Here is a 19,672-nt window from a genome sequence, read left to right on the forward strand (position 1 = left end):
TATAGTAGATAAACACACTCCAATTGAAGCTTTTCCTAAAAAGGCTTAGGCGCCGAAATGCCTGGTCTTCCGCAGCAGCGACTGAGGTCTGGAGTAGGTAGTTCGACAGGCCAGTGATGCGTGGGCGACACGATGGCCGGCAGGGATCGAGAACTGACCTCGAGGTCAGAACCTCACTAGTTATGGAGAAAGTATTGTCCGAGAGTAAACAAAATAGGCTAAACCTAATACGGTTAGGGTACAATGGCTTGTGCCCACTTCTGCGGCTTCATCGATGACGGGGTAAAGGTAAACTGGTGGGCGGCTGAGACGCAATGACAGACGCACCCGATATCTCATTCCCACGTCACAGTACATGCTTCTCGCTGTGCTGATCTAGCCATCCGGACTTGAAGTATCCTGGCCGAGCATTTGCTGCGTGGGGAAAGGGAATCTTGAGAAGCTGTACTCCATACGGAGAAATGTCTCAGGCTGAAGTTGACCCCCATTTTGGCGCCGAGCTAAGGGTATGTAGTTTCTGGTTATGTTTTAGCATCAGGGTAGAAAGACTGATTCGTGTACAGGATGCCTTTAAGCCCGTCAATGCCTGGGTACGTGGAAATCAACTCCGTCTGGCAACCCTTCCCCTGAAGTAACCCCTCCAATGCAGGGACTAAACCCGCTTCCTAGGTCTCAAACGGTATCAGCTGGCTGGATGAGATTCAACAGTTCTACCGAGAGCGCAGTGCCATAGAGAAGGAATACGCATCGAAGCTGACGGCACTATGTCGAAAATACCACGACCGCAAGTCAAAGAAGTCAAGCAGCCTCAGCGTAGGGGATACCCCTGCGATGACACCCGGCTCGCTTGAATCTGCTTCCTTGACAACGTGGACGACGCAGCTATCTGCTATCGAAGCCCAAGCAGCGGAACGCAACAAGTTTGGAGCGGATCTTGAATTTCGTATCGCCGAACCCTTGAAACAAATAGCTGTTAAGTACGAAGAGCTCCGCAAGAATCACGGCGAATGGTCTGGCAAACTGGAAAAAGAAAGGGACTCCTCTTATAATGATTTAAAGAAGGTTAAAGGGAAATATGACGGAGTTTGTCAGGAAGTGGAAAATCGGCGCAAGAAAATGGAATCCGCATTCGACCATGGAAAAGCAAAGGCACAAAATGCCTATCAGCAACAGCTTTTGGAGATGAATAACGTAAAGGTATCTAATATCCATTCGGGGAAAGCGGAACATGGCTGACTTGCAATAGAACACCTACCTGATTGCCATTAATGTCACAAACAAGCTTAAAGAAAGATACTACTATGAATATGTTCCTGAATTACTTGACGTGGGTAGTTCGTTTACACTTGTCTCTATCCGCTCGAGCTAACATGCGTTCGCAGGGTCTACAAGACCTTAACGAGACTCGAGTGGCCAAGCTCAATTCAATCTGGACACTTGCCGCGCAATTAGAAAAATCATTAATATCCAAAACTGACGAACAGATTGCTCACGTCATCTCTGAGATCCCCCGAAACGACCCCAAACTTGATTCTATGATGTTTATCCGGCACAATGTTGCGAACTGGCAGGAACCACAGGACATGCAGTTCGAACCGAGCCCAGTCTGGCACGACGATGCTACTATGGTGATAGACGAAGCTGCGAAGATCTTCCTTCGGAATCTCCTGACCAAAAGCAAATCCCAGATGAAAGAAATGAAAGGAGAAGCCGATAAGAAGCGAAGGGAAGTTGAAAACGCGAAGAGAGTTCGTCAAAGTATCCGGGATGGCAAGGACAAGCGGGATGAGGTAGAGGTTGTCCGTGCTATATTCTCGATGCAAGAAGACCTACACCAATTTAACCGCAAACAATTAACAGCTGAAGTAGAAACATCAACTATTACTTCAGTTGTAGGGGATTTGTCGCTTGGAGCAAAGAATCATAACTTTAGGCCACAGACGTTCAAGATCCCTACTAACTGCGACCTTTGTGGCGAACGAATCTGGGGCCTTTCTGCAAAGGGATTCGATTGCCGAGATTGCGGATATACATGTCACAGCAAATGTGAGATGAAAGTTCCGGCAGAATGCCCGGGAGAGCAATCCAAGGAGGAGAAGAAGAAGTTAAAAGCAGAGCGGCAAGAGGCTGCCAATGAGACTCGCCCGTATAAAGCTGCAACGACAACATCCAGTACGGCTGAATTACCGGCATTGAGCCGCCGGGATACGATGAATTCACTGAGTTCAGGATACGCAGCGAGCGCTACTAGGTCGACATCGGCCTTGTCTAGTCAAACCACCGATACTGGGCCTACAGAATTACCTGCTACAGTGTCACCAGCCCAGAAGCCCACTGCATTAAGGAAGCATCGAATCGTGGCTCCCCCACCGGATCAATATGTAAGCGCACCACCGCCAATTTCAAACGGTGGCACTGCTTCAAGACCCTCCGAGCCACGAGGGAAAATGCTTTACCCTTATCAAGCCAACGGAGAGGATGAGATAAGCGTTGACGAGGGACAGGATGTTGTCATTGTCGAGCCCGATGGTAAATAGCCCCGTTTGTGTGTATAACGTTATTCCTTGGTAGCCAGGCTAACTCGATCGTGTCTTTACAGACGGCTCAGGCTGGATGCGTGTTCGCACCGGCTCTTCCACGGGTCTTATCCCAGCATCCTATGTTGAGTCGACTGCATCCCAGGAGCCGGAGGGTCGTCCTGAATCCATGTATTCCGTATCGAGCACATCACTGGCAAATAGCCTCGCACATAAACGCCGTGGTCCTGCTGTTGCTCCCAAGCGTGGTGCTAAAAAATTGCAGTACGTAGTCGCACTGTATGACTACGAAGCACGTACGGAGGCAGAATGGAGCATGACTGAGGGCGATAAGTTTGTGCTTATCAACCGCGACAGTGGGAATGGATGGGCGGACGTTGAGAAAGGCGGAGTGACGAAGTGTGTCCCGGCGAATTATATTGAGGATGCCTCATAGAAATCTTTCGATTATTTTTCCTTTTTTTGAGAGCGTTGTTTTCATATTGCTCGGCGGGTTCGTTCTCAGGCTGCGGATAAAATGCCCTTTTGCTGTTTTCTCCGGCAAGAGCTTCACTATTGTTGTACTGGTTTGGGATTTTCTACATGCATATACATCCTTATTCCCCCGGCTGGTGTTTAGACGTGTGTGGATACATTGGTAGTGGCGTGTTAGCTTGCCTTTTTGAAATTGCTTTGGATATGCCTGTAGACAATCATAGCCAGTCAATTGCTGGTTTTCACTATATCGCATCCTCTTTTCATGCCAAAGCCGATGGATACCAAATAGAGAGGTACTCCGTATTTGAGTCCGTAAAAGGGCCTCTCATCCCTGAAAGGGGCAAATGCGAGGACGGACCGGGACAATTCCTCTGGAGAAAAAGCACTCCCTACTCCAGGGCTCATCAGCCGTCTTTTGTTAGATTATGTCCCGCGGCTTTGTCTCTAGACCACGGGCTGAAACAGCAGACATGAACTAACTAATCGATTGCGCTTCTTCATGAAACGAAATGGCCATCTTGCGGCGGAAGGATCCATGGATCAGCTATCGCATGCCGACGCGGGAAACCTTTTCCATTGAACGCGTGTATGCGCCCCTGTCAATCTGCCCATTTTCATCCATGATTGGCGGTTATGTGGAGGTGATTTCTTGCACGAATGGACTTGCTGGGTCGCCACCCGCCCGGCGGAAATGACACGGGCAAGTCGACGTGCAGCGATCTGGAGTCGCAGCGTTTGGCTTACGTATGCTCGACGATTTTGGCTTTTGCCCCCGAGAATTCTGGATCTTCTGGTTATGAAACACTTTGGGTCGATGAGTACAGTAGGTTTATGTGCACGACCGTCAGCACACCAGGAACGCACGCTACCACCATTCTGGCATGGTCTCGCAGATCATGGGCAGCGTTAATTGAACAGCACTTCGACATTTTGAACCCAACTGACACAACACACCCAATGCTTCCACCCAGTGAGCATCTTGGGATATTTGGGTTATTGATTTCCATGCGGAGTACGGAGTACAGATTCCTACCATCTCAGCCAGTGCCAAGCAAGCGTGTTAGACACAATGGCATTGCAGACGACGACAATCAGGCTCTTGGAACAGTGCTCAGTCTGAAAGGCTGGCTGGATGAGATCTGTTATGCAGGTACCAAATGATTGAGCGAATCAAAGCAGACTGCACTGCCATAGCCTTAGTACGATCGTTGGACATGAATCTCTCAATTGATTGACTTTGTTGGCCTGAAGTCAGAGAGCGCAGCAGCCATGCCATTCTCAGCATTTGAAACCGCCATCAGACAGTATAGGTGCTGTGTTGTACTGCCTCCTGAATAGCTTTGATCACATTACAGAGTACTCTGAAATGAAATGGATGTAAGGTTACAAAGGTCCAAGATCTCCTCTTTGTCAGAGATCCAGCGCCAGGGTCGACAAGTTAACAGTGCTTGATTAGGTATGTTACTGCGTATATATGTTATGAACAAGGCTAATAATCAATTACCAGATCGATTTCACGATGAAATTCTCTTTTTGTGGCTCTCCTGATCAGAAATCTTCCAGTCTTCAATTGCAGATGAGATAGCTGTTAAAAGAAAGGAAAAGAAATACAAAAAAAAAAGAGAAAGAAACTGATGATGAAAGGCCTTGTGGTTCAATACCACAGCTGCAGTTCCCATAAATTCAGATAGCGATGTTGGCCCACAACTGGCAGTATGGCCGCCTGAAGGTGAGATGGATCCGGTTTGTGCACCGTTAATCTGCATCCATAGGGAACCGGGCACTGAAGGAGTAATGGATTTTTGCTGCAGGACTCTGTACAGATTACTCCGTACTCTGTAGAAAATTGAGATCTGTGTTCCTGAGTGGCATTCAGTTCTTCTCAAAGCATGACATTGTGGCCTCGAATCGATATGTATATGTCGGACTCTAGCTCAAAGGATGGCAGAGAGGGAAAGCAGGAAACTAGGCATGTTCTCGAGTTTCGATCACAATCAACGTTTCGGAAGATCGATCCCCTAATACACCTTTGTTTACGCGTTGCCATGCCCAGAAATCGGCGTTGTCGCCACGCAACCCAGCAACCAACTGCCCGTCCGTGGGTGTATCGCCACGGTGCGTCCGCCGAGCAGTTGTGGACACGGCATTCCCTGATTTCGACGACTTGCCAGTTCATCGCTGCGTGGACAGCGGTTCAGGGGCCAATGGCGGGAGCGGATCGGCTTCTCCCTCCACCAGCGCAGCGGCGGACTTTGACAGGCGATTGGGCGACGGCGCAGTCTGCGTGTCAATCGCACACGCCGTTCCTTTCGTTCGCCATTACGTCGTCGCTCGATCCGCTGCCCACTTTTTTCCCCTTGGTCTGCCCGCGCTCTTCTCTCTTTCTTCCTTTCTCTTCACCACTGCCATTCCCACCTCTCCGTTTGAACTCTCCTCTCTTCGTCAAACCGCTTCTCTTCCTTGTCTCTCGCTCCATCCCCGTTCTCTTCGTCAATTCTCAAGGCAGGAAGGGACCTGAGGCTGCCATTCTTTTCAGTTTGGCCCTTCCGCCGCTGCTCGCTCGCTGCTCTGCCTTCTTCGTCAATATACAATTTTAATTCATCGCCTTCGTTGATCATCCATCCGTTGTTTACCGCTGCTTTCTTGTAAATCTCCCTTCTGCATTCAAGTCTTCCTTCATCAACAGCTTGTTCGATTTAAGCGCTTATATTGCTGCGGAACTCGACCCCATCCATCTCCAACCATGAAACCTTCATCCGTTTCCTTGGTGGCGGCCGCCGCCATGGGAGCTACATCCGCCTACGCGGGTGTGGTGACAGCTAGAGGCTCCAAGACACCTGCCATCACCATCAAAGGCAACGGTATGTTGTTGCGGTTTTCGCGCCATCTTCTAGCACGTTAACTAACTGAAAACGTTTTCCCTTGCTAGCCTTCTTCCAAGGCGATGAGCGATTCTATATTCGTGGACTGTATGGCTGAACCCCGACTCCTTTCTGCGCGACCTGATACTGACTGCCTAACAGTGACTATCAGCCGGTTGGTGGCAAACAACTCAATATATCTCCTAATGTAACTAAAGGTCTAACCTCCCACATGTAGGGTGGTTCGTCAAAGGTTGAGGACCCAATTGCTGAAACAGAAACCTGCAAGCGGGACATCGAATACTTCAAGGAATTGGGTGTCAACACAATCCGAATCTATACTGTCGATAACTCCAAAAACCACGATGAGTGCATGAAGGCTCTCTCAGATGCTGGGATTTATCTCGTTCTTGATGTCAACACTCCCAAGTACTCGATCAATCGCAAAGGTGGGAGTGACACCTCCTTCGGTATCTGGAGACAAATTCTAACTCCATCCAGAACCCAAGGCGTCCTACAACGACGTCTATCTCCAGAATGCCTTTGCAACTGTCGAAATGTTTGCCAAATATGATAACACTCTGGTGAGATGAAGATGTAAAGCCCCGTGGCCCGTTGCTTCGACTAATCTCGCTCAGGCATTCTTCTCTGGAAATGAAGTTATCAACGATGGCGAAACTTCGAACACCGCTCCTTACGTTAAGGCCGTGACTCGTGACATTCGTCAATTCATTCGAGCCCGTGGATTGAGAAAGGTTCCAGTTGGGTACTCTGCCGTGCGTCTCACTTGATTCTTTCCTGCTGGTCAACCTTGGAATTTTGGTTTTTGTGCTGACCTCATTCACAGGCCGATATCGATACAAACCGTCTTGAAATGGCACAATATATGAACTGTGGCACTGATGACGAGAGAAGCGATTTCTTCGCTTTCAACGACTATTCGTGGTGCTCTCCATCGTCTTTCACCACTTCTGGATGGGATCAAAAGGTCGAGAATTTCACTGGCTACGGTTTACCTCTTTTCCTCTCAGAATACGGTTGCAACACCAACAAGCGGGACTGGGGTGAAGTCAAGGCCTTGTACTCTGATAAAATGACACCTGTGTACTCCGGAGGTCTCGTCTATGAGTATTCTCAGGAACCCAGCAACTATGGCTTGGTCCAGCTTGGCAAAGGCAAACCAAAGGAACTCGACGACTTCAAAGCGTTGGCAAAGGCGTTCAAGGGCACGAAGAATCCTTCAGGCGATGGAGGTTACAACTCAACCGGCGGTGCCAACCCTTGTCCCAAGAAGAATGCTCCCAACTGGGACGTTGACAGCGAGTCTCTTCCCGCTATCCCCGAACCTGCGAAGAAGTTTATGAAAGACGGCCCCGGCGAGGGACCAGGTCTCTCCGGCAAAGGCAGCCAGAATGCGGGGACACAATCTTCTGGAACTGCCACGCCTGGATCTGGAAGCGTTGATCCTACATCCAGCGCGGGTGCTGCCGCAGGTTTACGGCCTGAGTTTGGTATTGCTCCTATGATGTGCGCTATGCTGGTCGTCTTGTCAAGCATGTTTGGAGCTTCGTTTATCTTTATGGTTTAATGCTTTAAACGTGTACCGGTCTATCGTGTGGATTCGGGTGGTCGTGGGCTCGTACATGCAATTCTGGCGCTCTTAAGTTTTCACTGATTCTCTTTCTCAAAGCCAGCCCGGTTTGTTTTCTTCTGGAAATGTATTTTAATTCATAGGTGCCGTGCTGGATTAATCGATCCTTGAATCAGCCTCAATTTGCATCCTCACTACTTATTATCTCTTGGCTAAATGCGGATGTCTCACGAGAGCGGCTTCGCTCCTCCGATATTCCAACCTCCTCCGGTGGCCAGTTTGTAATTATCAAGGGGGTTTGCTACAAATGTTATGCCACCCCCCAATAACTGTGGGTTATTCCGGCACCCCTCCTCAAACAACCACCCCAAAATAGCCTATAGTTAGTTATATGAGGAAATGGAGTTTTAAAGTATTCATAAATCAGGCTCATTCTCTATTGGATTACCTTCAAGCGCGGAAGTTGACTGACCTACAAAGGCTATGGTCGAAGCAACTCCTCCCCAAGGATCTAAACACCTCAGAGATGTCACTGAAGGATTTTCTACTTTTAAAGTTGGAGGATATTCGTCTTCTGGTGTTGGACCATGGGCTAAACATTGTCGATGTGCCTTTTGAGTATATCATTGAAGCATGCTAGGTATGATCCGGTGTCGAGATTCTGTTGAAAACGGAAATATCTTATTTGAAGGGGGGGGAAGGCATAGTATTTTGGTAAAACTATAATGTATTGCAAGACTATTTTAAAGAATGAGATACTCGAGAGACAAGATGGGAATATAAAGAAACATTATCGAGGTGGAAAAAAAGATGGCTTCCTGGATACACGCGAGTGGGTTGATTTGCGTGTTGGAAAATGGCAGCTTCTCATATAGCTTCCCACAGCAGTACTTTTCTCATCCCCGCTGATCCGGTCCCAGCAGCATGGCGACAACTCCTTTGTTGTGACCAGCTGAACTTGTTAGCGATAGTGATGAAGCACCTATTGTGGAGAAGTTGATCGTCACCGAGACGTTGATGCTACATGCGAGGATTACGGTGTTGTTCGGCTGGAGTGCTAAAATTGGCAAGCTGGCTGTTTTGAGAGGTTCTAAGAGGTTGAACATGTGAGAGCTGATGTGGTAATTTGATCCAAATATTTGTCTCAGGCTGCTTTTTGTAAGCAGTGGGACTGCATAGATACGGCCGCATAGACGGCAGTTTCATATCGCAGGAGATCCGGACATTGCTTCATATCATCGATATTCAAAAACCATTTCAATACATAGTTCGATGTCCAATGCACATCAACCGCCTTCTCAAGAGATATTATGAAAATTTTGATCATGCCTACCTGATTCCAAGGGGATACTCCTTTGGAATATTCTTCCTATCAGGCACAACCTCCGGAACTCCCACATGCCTCTTCCACTCCCTTACCGTCTTTCTTTTTAACACCGGAGGCACCCTCCCTCCTGCACCAAGCACCCCCTCCATTCTCTCCGCCAGCTCCAACAACCTCCCTTCGTCTCCCTGCAGACCCAGAATCTCCATCCCAACGGGCACCCCTTCCTTGGCATTCTCACTCGGCGGCGAATACCCGGCAGGCAAAGCAATGGCAGGAAACCGCGTCACCGCAGCAAGTATGCCATTCCTCCCACGCTGGGAGGGAGAACCGAGCGGGACGGCGAGGGTGGTTTGGTGTGGGTATATGAGTGCATGCAGGGAGAAAGTGGAGAAAGTAGACCGGATGGCAGAACGAAGAGAGGATATGCGCTGTTTACGGGCTATGTAGGAGATGTTTTGCGGAGAGGAGTGGAGGGAGTGGGCTATTTGGGGGTATTGGTTTGGGAGGAGGAGGAAAGGGGATCCGGGGGCGTAGAGGGCAGAGAGGGAGGCGGGTATGTTTGGAGAGGTGGTGCGCTGGTGGGAAGAGAGGTAGGAGTCCATAGCGGTTTGGAATTCGTAGATCTGGAGGTCCATGGTTGCGTGGATGTCTGTGGAGTTGTAGAGTGAGTTGGTGATAGGGATGAGAGTTGCGCCCGCGTCGTGGAGCTTGCGAAGGGCGGATTCGATGACTGTGTTGACGGCAGAGACGTCCGGATCGGAAGATGCAGAGACCGTGCGATTGAAGAACGTTTCCACCACGCCGAATCGCATGCCCTGCAGCCACTTCCCATCCGTTCTTCCCTCATCCACGTCCAATGCCGCAGACAAGTGATCGACACCTCCGCCCTCCATCACACTCAGCAAGGTTGCAGCATCCCGAACCCCTCTCGTCATCGGTCCCACGACATCCTGGCTGAATGACGCTGGCATAACACCTTGGGTATCTACAAGTCCCCAGCCAGGCCTCATGCCCACCACTCCACACGCACTGGCCGGGCTTCTTACGGAATTCATTGTATCTGTCCCCAGTCCCAGCACGCCAAACCCCGCCGCCAACCCCGCGCCTGTCCCGCCCGAACTGCCACCCGGCGTGCGTGACAGATCATAGGGATTCAGCGTCTGCCCGCCCAGCGAGGAGACGGAGATACCTTCGAGGGCGAGTTCGTGCAGGTTTGACTTGGCGAGGAGGATTGCGCCGGCCCGTCGCAGGTGCGAGAGGACGGGTGCGTCGTGGTTGGGATGGAGAGCGGAAAGGGCAAGGGAGCCACCGGTCGTGGGCATGTCGAATGTGTTGATGTTGTCCTTGACTAACATCGGGATGCAAAAGAGGGGTGGCAGGCCGGCCGCAGCGGCCGCGGAGGAGGAGGAGGAGGAGGTAGGAATGGTGGCATTGTGAGCGCCTGTAGGTATCATGAAATCCCCATTTTCAATCCTTTTCCCTCGTAGAATGGCATCCAGCGCGTCGGCGGTGTCTAATGCGGTGGGGTTGAGGGTGATGATGGCGTTCACTTGGGGGTTGTAGGTTTCTATCTGGGAGATGAAGAGGGAGACGATATCCCGACATGTTGCTCTCCCCGAGAACAAAGCTGCATGAACTGCATCAATGGTAGCGTTATGGGGTTCGAAGCCAAAGTTGGGCTTTGAGGCAGAGAGTGAGAGGAAGGCCAGCAGGGATGAGAGCAGAGATCGCATGGTTTGGTTTTTTGGTTTCTCCCGTCACCGGCTACCTCAGTTTAACAAGGCAATATATTCGTCAACAAGGGCGCCTCTTCACCATCTCGCAAGCGACTACTCTGTACATGATAAGCTAATCAAGATTATTCAAGATAGATTGGAAGCTAAAATATTAGAGTCATGTCACCATCTTTAATATCAACAACACCAAGTGATGACGGTGGTATGCTCCAAGGGTAAAAGGTGCTGGTCACCCAGCAGAGTCCGCTACGTGTCCTTGTTGTACAGTACATCAGGTCTACTTGCCGGTCACTTCAGAGAAGTGCGTGAATGCCATGCGAAGGTGGGGTCTACTCCAAAATGATATGCAGACACTACAGACTTGGGGCAAGAGGACAGTCTCGAACAGACTCTCATGGTCAGATTATGTTCTCACAACTTCATCAATTTGTTCCCTTTCCATCCTCGCTGATTGAAGCCGGTTTCTGTGCCAGAGAGGTCAACACGACCCCAAAGCTGTGGATCAAGAAGATGGAGGCCCCGGACGCAAGGGCATTCTACAACTGGCTGTGTGAAACCCACCAGACCAGAATCAAGGGCGCCTCAGTTCTCCATAGCTACTGGTGCTGTGGCAAGATATTCTGCGAGTATTTAAACGCGGAATTGGGAGCCTCATGGCAGAAGACATTTTGAATGTGAGGTGATGAAACCCTCTACAGGTATTCCTGCTGTCTGAGACTAACAGCAGCAACAGTACATCAATTAGCCGGGCAAGAAGAAGTGGAAGCTACAAGTGTTACCAAGAGAAAAGCCAACAGAAGACAAGGAACAGCGGAGAGGTCGACTGGTACAACAATGTCGCCGCTTCCCTCGAGACACTGTCTCCGAGAGAGAAAGTGGAACAGCAGAGATATTGCAATAAGATTCTCCCTTATCGAATCCTAGGCTGAACAAAGTCTGTCAGCTTCATACAATGATTAGCCATGCTAAGAAACAAGCATCGCTTGGGTACGGAAGACCGTGAATATTTAATGATAAGCTTGAACTCCCGCATCCCATCCTTGGTTATGGCCCTGTATGATATCTGGTCGTCTATGTATAGTGGAAAGGGAAAGGCGCAGGTTGTTTAACAACCATTCATTGAGATTCGAAATTGATCCGAAAGCGATCCTTAGATGTCGCCTAGAGCGCTCAGGGGTACAGGCGCCCCGATCTCCCTAGGTTTCGGTCAGCTAACATCTCGAAAATCCTTAAAACCCTGTTTTATATTCTTGACAAGAAAAGGGGGAGGCAAAATCCACGGTATGCTATTCCACACCGGCTGATCCCGAGCTGACTTGTCAAATCCGTTTCCTCTAGCACACGGAAGGAGGAGTGGGATGGGTCTCCAAAAGTTCCGAAGCCACATGCCTGGACTGCATCAAGTATTGCGGATTGGACGTGTGTTGGTGCTTCTGAAAGGGTCTGTGCGGCAGGACGAGGCTTGAATCAACTGCCTGGCTAAAGGACGTTTTTGGTGTCAATGCAGCATCCCGACCGAACCGAAATTGTGGCACAGCATCGGGCAAAACCGACATTTTTCTGTCCACATAAAATATATTCCCGCTAGAGGCTCTGGAATCATTTAGATTCGATCAGTTACTGTAAACAATCGGTTAATTCAGGTATTTAACGTTGAACTTAGATTTAGCAGCCCTCTTATCGATATGGCGGACAATCGCTCCATTTCTTCCGCAGATTACAAGGATCCTGTTGTTGAAGATGCGCAGGTGGGGGTAAAAGGAAAACTCAAGGAGTTCATCCAACTATCATCGTCGGGACGAGCGGCCAAGGAGAAGCGGGAGGCAGAGGCCATCGCAGCTCTGGATCGTGCTGTGGAACGACAACTGGATAAACAGCAGCAACAACAGCAAAAAATTGATGATAAAGATTATGACGGAAAAGGGAAAGGTAGCAGTGTTTAGCAGCTTCGAGGCCCACCCAAAGTAAGGATCCAAAATCTAAGTAAAAAGGAGAAGTGAAAAAGAAAACAAGAATGGATTGAAAAGGAGTAAACTGTTATTCGACGAAGAACCTTTGTGCTGACAAGATCAGTGCTCTTCGAAGGCTTCCCGAAGTCTTTCATCGTACGCCTTTTTGTCCTTCATCCTGGATCTGATAAAGTCCATCGCATTTCGCCGCCAATATTCACAAGCCATGAGCAAGAAGTCCGTGTTTTGGGCATGTTTCTTATCATAGAGTGGCTGGAGGCGCTTGTAAAAGATGGAATGAAGCCCAGTGGGGCTTTCCAAGCCAGCAACATACCAGAATATTCCCTGTTCCCACGATTTTTGCATGGTTGATGCCCGTTGGATGGCATGGTCTGCAGGACAGTGTTTTTCTTCTTCAATAAATATGCCCATGAATTCTTGTCGTATTTGGTCATATTTTTCGGCATTGATGCAGTCGATTGATTCCTGAGTTAGCCAAAGAGGTGTGCCTATGAATTCCACCGGAAGGGCGGCGGCCCATTCCAAATCAATGATAGATTTAATATTCCAATTTTCGTCAACGAGGATATTGCTCGCGTGAATATCAGTCAGTGAAAAAAAAAAGGGCCCATGATTTAACCTTGAGTCAAAGTACTCCGGGCGTATTGTCCTCATCAAAGCAAGTGCAGTCATTTGGGAGACGCAGTCGCCCCCACTGCTGATGCCGTTCGGCTGATATGTAAGGCGGTTGTCATGGCAGACAAGAAGGGAATTGACGTAGGAATCAACACTTGCAAAGGTGCGATCCCTCGGCATGTCAACAGGAATATTTTCATTTTCCAAGTCTTGCAGCATGAATGTAAGGGGCCGGTTGGTAAGGCGTAGAAAGCCGCTATCATCAATGACGAAGGAACCAATTTTCGGCAGAGGAACACGGCTCAAACTTAGCATAATCTTTGAGAGGTCTCGAAAAAGGTTTTTTCGGAGCTCCTTTCGATCGTATTGATCCTGCATTGACACTGAAAGCATCTCCCCCTCTTCCATGTATTCGATGATTAGATACGGATGAAGTTCCTTGGAAAGTCTGTGTTTATGCTGAACAAACCTGGTGGGAACCGGGAGACCAACAAAAGACAAATACCAACGACGAAGGCGGTGAAAAAGACGAGGCAGCAGCGGTAATTGTTCAACGTCTGTAAACTGCGCAGAGTCAGGGTATGGGGTCAACCGACACCGTTGGCAAAGGCTGGTGGTATGCTTACACATTGTCCTGTTGACAAAGCGAACCCGTAAAGCTTTGGGATTGGCACTAAAGGGCACTCCTGTTGCAACCACGCGTACGCTCCCGCCTCACACTTGACTTTCTCATCGCTGTTCCCCGGAAAAGGGCCTTCACCAACACGGTAGGGGAGCGGGAAGCGAATAATCACGGGTTTGAAACCCTTTATGGTGACGAGAACGCAGAGATTGAAACTCCCGCTCATCCAGTTGTCGATCTCCACCGCATGACATGCTTTAGGAGGGACGCCCAAATGGTGAGCAGCCAGTTTTGCGGCAAGGCTGCGGCGCTCATTGATAAACTTGAAGAATTCATCCCGTCGTGACCGGTAGCTTAACTGATGGAGAATATTGACGTCTTTCTCCTTGGCCACAGAGAAAGTAATATTCTCTCGCAGAAGCTGGCGTTCGACAAGCATCTTAGAGCCAAGGAAGGGGGAGCTTTGGGAGAACTAGCCCAGGGGATCCGACAGGTAGATACTGTCTGTCTATTTATCTGTGGCAAGTGAGGCATTTGATAATAGGGAGCTTTTGGGATCACCGGGGGAAGCGCTCAGATTGGACTTCACCTCAAAATATCTAGATCACGTGTTTGATGGGCAAACACAGATTCATCGCAATCGAATTCTCCCAGAGATTCTAATTTTGCTGGTAGTTCCTAAAAAGGGGAGAGTGTTTCTGAAAATGGGAATGAAGTTTGATATTCGCAGCAACGCCGCTTGCTTTCTTATTTTGGCAAAACCTCATTAAGTTATCGTTCTGGGAAGGTTATCTTTCCGGAAAGGGGAATTCCGAACAGGAAGCCAAGACCATTGAGAACTGTCCAATCGGCGCTCACTTTCACGTTACAGCTCTCTGATAATAATACATAGACCAGCTGGACGGGCAAAATGGCAATCATTTTGGGGGCGAGTTCAATTTTCCATCCCAACCGCCTTAACCTACTTGATACAGAGTAGAGTATGAACATATTCCCGAAAAACAATAAGCCATCTGCTCACGATCAATGCCCAGCAAATGGGTCTTCAGCGCCCAGCCAAATTTGATCGGCTCTCTAACTATTTTACCATTTGAATTGGCTCTACGCAATATCACCTTCTATGGAGATGATATCAAACAGAGAGCCTTATACACTTCTTTACATGGAATCTGGAGTGAGAACAGAGAGGCGAGCCTCTCGCACTAATCTGTAGTGGGAACTTCTGAATTTCCTAGACAACTACCTTAAGTAATACTTTGCAAAGTCCAGAGACACAAATTGAATGCATAGCAAGCATCGACGAGTCAGATCACATGAGCTCGGAGCAGTTTCCGCCTGAGCGCTTAGAACAGCTTGTGCTCCAAGGTCATGTCGGACTCGGGCTGGAGACCAACGCAGGCACGGAAGATGTTGGTGACAGCAGCACGTTGCTTGGCCAATGCATTCACGACAGGGGTTCCTGGAGGAGTCATCGGGGCCTAGGTCGAACGTTAGCATGGATATTGCATATGAGCAGAGACGATGTCGCACTGTACCTTAAGCATATAGCTCAGAACGCTAAGAACACTGTGGAATCCCTTGAACTTGTCGCCATCAGCGACCTTCCAGCTGACACGAGTCATGACCTCGGCAAGCAGGACCAGGTCAAGGATGAGCGGAGACGCCAACAAGGAGTCCTCGCAGACATTGAACATGCTGATCGTCTGGTGGCCGCCAAGGAAGATTTCGGCGTGGTACTCATCAAGAGCTCGCTTGATATCTCCAACAGCAGGCATGTACTTGATGACAACGGTGTGGTCAGGATGTTCACCCTTCTTGTAGAGCACGTGGTTGGCAGCGACCATGTCGTCAACAACGTTCGACTTGGAAATTTCCTTAGATCGGAATTGTCTGTGGGAGCTGAGGTTCTTTCCATCGTTGTTGCCAAGGTGGTTGTAGCTGGCGATGGAGGTGAGCTTGATACCGGCGTTGATCAAGAAGTCAACGAGGGCGGACTTCATCTTGGTCTGGCCGGACTTGAAGTCGTCACCACCAATGAAAGCTCCGTGCTGTTCGGCAAACTGGATGGCACCAGGAACAAAGGTGTTCTGAGGAGATCCGTTGATGAAAGGAGCGTTCTCAAGAATGGAGGCCACAGCGAAGACGGTGGAGGGAGAAACTTCCTCATGACCCTCCTTGATGGCTTTGACGAGGTTGTCCGCTGTGTCATTGACGCCAGCCACGATATCGGCATAACGCTCAGTATTGGCGGTCCAGAGTACGATCACCTTATCGAGACCATTGGTGGATTTGAACTCCCTACCAAATTTGTGAGTACATAAACTATTATCCTTCCCTTTTTAAACCCGGGAGGATGGCAGGCTTCAGCTACTTACCGAATATTCTTGCGGAGCTGCTCAACGTGGTCCCAGCAGGCCTTGGAGCCCGGAAGGACGTTGTCGGCACGATCCTCCTGGTTGGCAGCAATGAAGTCTGGGTAGTAGATACTTGGCAATGGTTTCAATGCGGCCATGTCCTTGCGGACCATCTCCTTGAGGGAGGGTTCGAGGACAGCAGCGCGGTCCATGGCGTCGCCGAGGTTCATTCCACTGATGTCCCAGCCGCCGACGACGAGATCGTTGGGGTGGACCATGGGAAGCATGTCGCGGAAGGGGATGTTGACTTCCTCGGCGGTCTCAGGATCGGTGCCGAGCTTGACGGTGGAACCCATGACCAGGGAGCCGTAGTAGTTGGCAGCGCGCTTGCCCTCGCGGGTGTCCCAGACGAGGCCACGGCGGTTGGCCATGATACCAGCGGTGACGGTGGTTCCGTTGTTACCACCCCAGCCGACCAACATCATGCCGACCTTGCCGACCTTGCGGTCGACCTTGAAGTTGTAGACGGTTTCCTTTGGGGAAGCAACATACTTGCCGTCATCGGTGCGGGTGACGGAGGTAGTACGATAGACGTACTTGGTGTTAATCTCGTTGTCGGTGTACACAACGTCGGGGGATTCAACCTTGAAAAGGTTGGATTGGGTAGCCGACCCGTTCACGGAGCCATTGGCAGCAGCGTCAGCGTGTGGAGCCATTGTTCGCGAATTTCGATTTGTAGAGATTCGAGAGGAATTGAGAGAATCGAGAGTCGATGAGAGGGTGTGACAAGATGGACGAGTCAATGGCGGGTCTGAAATTATCTCACGTAGGGAGAATCCGATGCTCCTCCACGAGCGGACGAGCGCCGGCTACCGTTGAACGGGTGGTGGCACCTGTTGAAGACGTTAGCAAGCGGCTCGGAAGGGCGAACGTGAGCGATCCATTGTGTTGAGCAAGAGATAGATGAAGAGAGGGGGGATTTGTATTTCAAGCAGCTACAGGGAGAACTCACGAAGGAAGAAGATTGGAAAACGTTTTGGCGGTGTTAGACGATCACTGGGGGATAGTGATCTGTACTGGTAAGGCTTTGAAGTGGGAAGCTTTCTTTTTTTGCTACTGGACTGGAAGACGGACGAGACCTGAGAGTGGTGGGTGAAGAAAAAAAAAAAGAGGAGAGAGAGAGAGAGAGAGAAGGGCAGCGAGGAGGGGAAGTATTTGTACTGCACAGCGGGCAGGCGAGATTTGCGGTGTGGGCTCGCGCGGGCCAGTCGGAAGCCACGCTGCAGCCAGCTCCACCGCACGCAGCCCGCCCTCAGCGCGAATTGGCTGCGGTGCACAACGAAGACCGCGAGGCGGGTCGTCATCGTCGGGGATTGCGGACTCATTTGTCGGGCTGCGGACTGAGTGAGCTCTGCATGCTGCGGGAAGAAAGACGGGCCTTATCGCACGAATGAGACGAAACGCCGACTCTACGACTCAGATCCGGGTCCCGATGACCAGCAAGCATGCCAAATGAAATCAGTGCAAATTCAGCAGCAAGCACTGCTTGCCGTCTCCCTGCTGCTTGCTGCTGCTAATGCTGCTGCTAACCGGTGCTGCCGCTGGACCGTCACGATGAGTGAGGCATCTGGATAACTCACCCGCAAGCCCCGCACCACGGGAAAGTGAAGTGGAAACCGCCAACACATACGCACGCCTGACAGGCGAACCTCGTGTAGGCCAGTGACATTATTAAGTTAGTTAGTCAATGGATTTGGTTAGCTAGTGCTTCGAGTCGTTCCGTTCTTTGGCTTCACCTTTGGTCTCTTCATCGATCAGCCAAAGACACATGGATGGCGATTTACGTCGGGAGCGGGAAGCTATCCGCGCTCTGTGTGTGTGTGCCCTGAGAGGTTGATCCTCGCGTGCCCGTTCCATTTGTCTTGACTCCTGCATGTCCACGCTGCTCTCGCCCAGTCATATTGGCCGTGGTGGTTTTCCAGGGGTTCCCGGGCAAGCCTAAGTGTACTCCGTGCTCTGTGGACTCACTCAATTTCCTGTTCCGGTATAGCGTGCCCGATCGGGTTAGGTGCCTCGCGCCGCCTCCTCGAGATATAAAAACCGTCCTCCTCGCGCCGCTTCGACGACCTCTGCCCGTCTTCCGTCTTCCTCTCTTTCCCCTCATCTCCCTCCCGCCAACCCTGGTCGGATCCCTCTCCCGCGGCCGTCCCACATGCGACTACGTCCACCGCGGCCCTCGCCCGAGCACGCTGCGCCGCTAGATCGACCTGCCCATGACGGCGTTCCCACCCACTTCCCTCCCTCTTCCCAGGTATCATTGGTGGCCGGGGAGGCGTGAGACACGCTGGGCGCACGGCTGCGCTGTGTCTGCGGTCAACTGAACGATCACACCACCGGGAAAGAAGCGCGATGCTGGGTTTCAGCTGCAGTTTTGAAGGGTCCCTCTGGTGTTTTTAGAGCGCAGATCTCACGGATGGACACCTCAGATTTTGCTTGAGCTTCCCAACCCGGAGGCAATGGTGGTAATATTGTACACCATGCATTACCACCAGCGAGAGCTGGTTGAGCGTGAGCCCGTTTGGAGAATGATATATGCCATCGACGAGCTCTGTGGCGAATTTGAGTTGTTCCCAGCAATGGCGCCCTGGTTGGCGCTTGATTGCCGGAGGGCCTGGCAAAAGCATCCAAGATATCTGGAGCTTGCCCTCATGGAAGCGTATTAGGAACACTCAAATTCCAGGTTCCAGGAGACGTTTGCAATCACTGTGCGGCATGAAATCGAAACTCTCAAAATGAGAATGCTACTCTTGAAGCTATAGGATTTTCTGACCTTAGAGCACGTGGAATGGGTCTGCCTTGGTCATCCGTCATGCCAGTATTGATAGCCAGAATGTAGTACTTCTCATTATAATAATTCTGGGATGTCTCCAGCTTGTCAAGGAGATCAACTACATAGTCTCTTTTCAATCCTTTGTTTTGGTAGCCAATAAAACTCAAGGTTTAGTTCTGTATGATCCAAGGAGACTGAAACAGGACAAAGGGTGAAATGGCCAGCTCCTCAGAGAGTGTGGGCTCCAGGGGAGAGAGTTATCAAATCTTTTGCATCACTGTGGTTTGGTGGATCGCTGAAGAGGGCCCTTTCCCACCTCTTAATGCAGTCATCCTCCCACAAGCATCAAAGGAGCTTCCAGAAATCTGAAATAGCAAATGGTTCTTGTCCAGCTGCCTTGGTGAGGTAAGATGGATAAATATGAGCAGCATCAACATTGTCTGCACAAGCACACACATTTCACTGTCACTCTCTTTGCACTACAGGAGGTGTCACCAAATTTCACTAAGCACTGGGTGTATGAAACAAACTTTTTCAACTGCTGCTTCACTGTGAAGCCTGGATGTAGCAGATTGTGAAATACCATGCAATGGACTGAGACATTGTTGCCCTAGGACGACGATCAGCTGGCGAGAACTTTTCTTACAAGTGCAAGGATAATTCCTAGACTAGCTTTACATTGAGTGATTGCTGATGCTGGATGCACAATAGCAAACTCAAGTGACCCGTGCACAAGTTCCTTCATCTCATGA

General features: G+C 50.1%; 7 protein-coding genes across 7 annotated transcripts; 3 read left to right on the forward strand and 4 right to left on the reverse strand.

Moving 5' to 3' along the window:
- The first annotated feature begins 295 nt into the window (after window positions 1-295).
- D8B26_005054 (uncharacterized protein) lies at window positions 296-3,266 on the forward strand. Its single transcript, XM_066124697.1, has 6 exons — window positions 296-506; window positions 564-609; window positions 670-1,197; window positions 1,247-1,327; window positions 1,383-2,529; window positions 2,600-3,266. Exons 2-6 carry the CDS (start codon window positions 565-567, stop codon window positions 2,971-2,973), a joined length of 2,175 nt encoding a protein of 724 aa, XP_065980778.1. The 5' UTR covers window positions 296-506; window position 564; the 3' UTR covers window positions 2,974-3,266.
- Window positions 3,267-5,757: 2,491 nt separating this feature from the next.
- On the forward strand, window positions 5,758-7,676 carry GEL1 (beta-glucanosyltransferase; the record flags this gene model as incomplete). The annotated part of the gene is made up of 7 exons (XM_003066700.2): window positions 5,758-5,875; window positions 5,944-5,983; window positions 6,038-6,050; window positions 6,114-6,324; window positions 6,377-6,459; window positions 6,514-6,651; window positions 6,723-7,676. 7 exons carry the CDS (start codon window positions 5,758-5,760, stop codon window positions 7,461-7,463), a joined length of 1,344 nt encoding a protein of 447 aa, XP_003066746.1. The 3' UTR covers window positions 7,464-7,676.
- Window positions 7,677-8,795: 1,119 nt separating this feature from the next.
- D8B26_005056 (uncharacterized protein) lies at window positions 8,796-10,526 on the reverse strand (the record flags this gene model as incomplete). The annotated part of the gene is made up of 1 exon (XM_003066699.2): window positions 8,796-10,526. The coding sequence occupies one exon, from the start codon at window positions 10,524-10,526 to the stop codon at window positions 8,796-8,798; it is 1,731 nt and encodes a 576-aa protein (XP_003066745.2).
- A 1,157-nt stretch (window positions 10,527-11,683) lies between these two features.
- On the forward strand, window positions 11,684-12,472 carry D8B26_005057 (uncharacterized protein; the record flags this gene model as incomplete). The annotated part of the gene is made up of 3 exons (XM_066124698.1): window positions 11,684-11,735; window positions 11,788-11,810; window positions 12,173-12,472. The coding sequence occupies 3 exons, from the start codon at window positions 11,684-11,686 to the stop codon at window positions 12,470-12,472; spliced, it is 375 nt and encodes a 124-aa protein (XP_065980779.1).
- D8B26_005058 (uncharacterized protein) lies at window positions 12,195-14,390 on the reverse strand. Its single transcript, XM_066124699.1, has 2 exons — window positions 13,741-14,390; window positions 12,195-13,678 (listed from the first exon to the last, which is right to left on the reverse strand). The coding sequence occupies exons 1-2, from the start codon at window positions 14,173-14,175 to the stop codon at window positions 12,599-12,601; spliced, it is 1,515 nt and encodes a 504-aa protein (XP_065980780.1). The 5' UTR covers window positions 14,176-14,390; the 3' UTR covers window positions 12,195-12,598.
- Window positions 14,391-15,079: 689 nt separating this feature from the next.
- On the reverse strand, window positions 15,080-16,965 carry INO1 (Myo-inositol-1-phosphate synthase; the record flags this gene model as incomplete). The annotated part of the gene is made up of 3 exons (XM_066124700.1): window positions 16,112-16,965; window positions 15,272-16,034; window positions 15,080-15,214 (listed from the first exon to the last, which is right to left on the reverse strand). The coding sequence occupies exons 1-3, from the start codon at window positions 16,804-16,806 to the stop codon at window positions 15,080-15,082; spliced, it is 1,593 nt and encodes a 530-aa protein (XP_065980781.1). The 5' UTR covers window positions 16,807-16,965.
- A 238-nt stretch (window positions 16,966-17,203) lies between these two features.
- On the reverse strand, window positions 17,204-17,597 carry D8B26_005060 (uncharacterized protein; the record flags this gene model as incomplete). The annotated part of the gene is made up of 2 exons (XM_066124701.1): window positions 17,204-17,483; window positions 17,539-17,597. 2 exons carry the CDS (start codon window positions 17,595-17,597, stop codon window positions 17,204-17,206), a joined length of 339 nt encoding a protein of 112 aa, XP_065980782.1.
- Window positions 17,598-19,672: the final 2,075 nt, after the last annotated feature.

The sequence above is a fragment of the Coccidioides posadasii genome, chromosome 3 (genome assembly GCF_018416015.2).
Source record: "Coccidioides posadasii str. Silveira chromosome 3, complete sequence".
Taxonomy (NCBI): domain Eukaryota; kingdom Fungi; phylum Ascomycota; class Eurotiomycetes; order Onygenales; family Onygenaceae; genus Coccidioides; species Coccidioides posadasii.